Below are 2,433 nucleotides of genomic sequence, written 5' to 3' on the forward strand. Positions count from 1 at the left end.
AAGTCCACCACGACACCACCCGACACCACCCCACCAGTGCCAAAATTCACCACCATCGCCAAATCCATCTGTACTACCACTAATAAAAAACACTCTAAAAATTATGGTATCTGCTCAAACACACACCAAAAAACACTACAACAGATCCACCCGCACCAACCAACCTATACGATAGTGGCAGCTTGTCGGAAAATCCCTACGGTGACGCTCATCGCTGGAAACCACAAATTACAGACGCTGCTGGCACTCAACCAATAAATCTAATATTGGCGATGCTCAACCACAAACTACAAATCATAACCCACAATATTGGTTTGATATCGCCAATCAAAATAGCTTCGGTGTTGCGCAGATCGAGATGTCTGTGCTGCACGTAGAGGTGTTATACAATGTGGAGCTGTGTAGCTCCTTTATGTCGTTGCGATACCTTTAACCATCCAATGGCCCTACGCGCGATGGTCCTTCATGCAGCTGCAATGGTCGTTCAACATCTTGGCATTACACAATGGTGTTGGTTGCTTCGAAGTAAAAGGCTGTAGCAATTTTTTCGCAGCGGCACTGTTGCTTCAAAGCGATGACTCTCGGTGGTGGCGTCTTGAATGCGATTGTGAGCGTCTTTGCAGCGATCACAACAATGGTGGCGACGTCTTCACAACGACGATGGCGATGGTGACATCTTCATGAGAGGAGATAAGTGAGGGAGAAAGGAGATGAGAAATTAATTAGGGTTTGGAATGAAATTTGTATTATAATATTTAATGTTTAAATATAAAATATCTAATTTTTGAATAATAAAACATTTGCCCTAATTTTAGAATATTGATCTTTAAAAGTAGGGTGACATATATATAAGGGAAGTGCTACATGTACATAATTATCTATTTAATGGTGTCCGTAATTACACATGGCACTGGATCCAACCTCTAATTCAAATTTCACACTTACACATCAACAATCGGATAATTGCCACATCATATTATGGACACCATTATGTACAATAATTATGTACAAGTAGAATTTATTATATATAATCTCCACCACTTTGTTTCTATATTTGGACCATTGCAACCTTACATTCCCCAAGGCCCATAGCCCATGGCCCACTTATTGTGGCCCGGATATCACAGCCCGTGGCCACCAACTTGATGTTGCTTACTGGGCTTACCTTATGAACTTCTTCTTCTCCACCATTCAGACGAATTAAACATATTCAAATCACACATCGAAACGTGTTTTCTCACACAGTAATTCTCTCCGTAGCGACGATGGACCAGACAGCAACTGGCAAAATTCACTCGGAACTCGTACTGCCGGCGCAACAGAATCCTTCCGGCCGAAGGGTCCCGAAGCGATTCGTGAAGAGCCAAATACCAGATTCCATCCTAAACGACGCCTCTTTGAACGCCGCAATCTCTCTCCTCCCTTCCAACTACAACTTCGAGATCCACAAGATTATATGGCGCGTGCGGTCCACGAACGCTACCCGCGTCGCCCTCCAGTTCCCCGAGGGCCTCCTCATGTACTCCCTCATCATCTCTGACATACTCACCACCTTCGCTGACGTTACTCACTGTTTCGTACTCGGTGACGTTACGTATGGTGCTTGTTGCGTTGATGACCTATCCGCTCGTGCTCTGGACGCGCAACTCCTCGTTCACTTCGGTCACAGCTGCCTTGTCCCCATTGACTCCACCACCATCCCCGCGCTATACATCTTCGTTGAAATTGCTATCAACACCCGCAAGCTCCTTCAGGAGTTGAATTATAATTTTAGCCCTGAAGAAATCAGTAGTTTCATTATGGCGGGAACCATCCAATTTTCAAGTGCAATTCGTGCCTCGAAGCCAGAACTTGAGAAGCTTGGGTTTAAGGTCTTAATTCCTCAGGCGAAACCGTTATCTGCTGGGGAAGTTCTTGGGTGCACTGCTCCTAGTATAAAATTAGAAGCTTGTTCTGAAAAAGATAACGTGATAATTTTTGTGGCGGATGGTAGGTTCCATTTGGAGGCATTTATGATAGCGAATCCTGGGGTTAAGGCATTTAGATATGATCCATATATGGGGAAATTGTTTCTGGAGGAGTATGATCATGAAGGAATGAAGGAGGAGAGGAGGAGGGCGATAGAGAGATCGAGAGGGGCGAAGATTTGGGGAATTGTGTTGGGGACATTAGGAAGGCAAGGGAATCCAAGGGTATTGGAGAGGCTAGAAAAGAAGATGAAGGAAAAGAATCTGGATTATATGGTTGTTTTGATTTCTGAATTGACACCCAAAAAAATTGAGCTATTTGGGGATGCAGTGGATGCTTGGGTTCAGATTGCGTGCCCCAGGTTATCCATTGACTGGGGTGATGCATTTAAGAAGCCATTATTGACATCCTTTGAAGCTGAGATTGCTCTTGGGGATTTACCAGCGTGGTGGGAGAGGAAATTGA

The 2,433-nt window shown here is 44.4% G+C and overlaps 1 protein-coding gene across 1 annotated transcript; it reads left to right on the plus strand.

Moving 5' to 3' along the window:
* Positions 1-1,185: 1,185 nt before the first annotated feature.
* Positions 1,186-2,429, plus strand: LOC111377255 (2-(3-amino-3-carboxypropyl)histidine synthase subunit 1; the record flags this gene model as incomplete). The annotated part of the gene is made up of 1 exon (XM_023000317.1): positions 1,186-2,429. A coding segment is annotated over exon 1 (1,164 nt), but the record flags the coding sequence as incomplete, so codon positions are not given.
* Positions 2,430-2,433: the final 4 nt, after the last annotated feature.

The sequence above is a fragment of the Olea europaea genome, unplaced genomic scaffold (genome assembly GCF_002742605.1).
Source record: "Olea europaea var. sylvestris unplaced genomic scaffold, O_europaea_v1 scaffold16304, whole genome shotgun sequence".
Lineage (NCBI taxonomy): Eukaryota > Viridiplantae > Streptophyta > Magnoliopsida > Lamiales > Oleaceae > Olea > Olea europaea.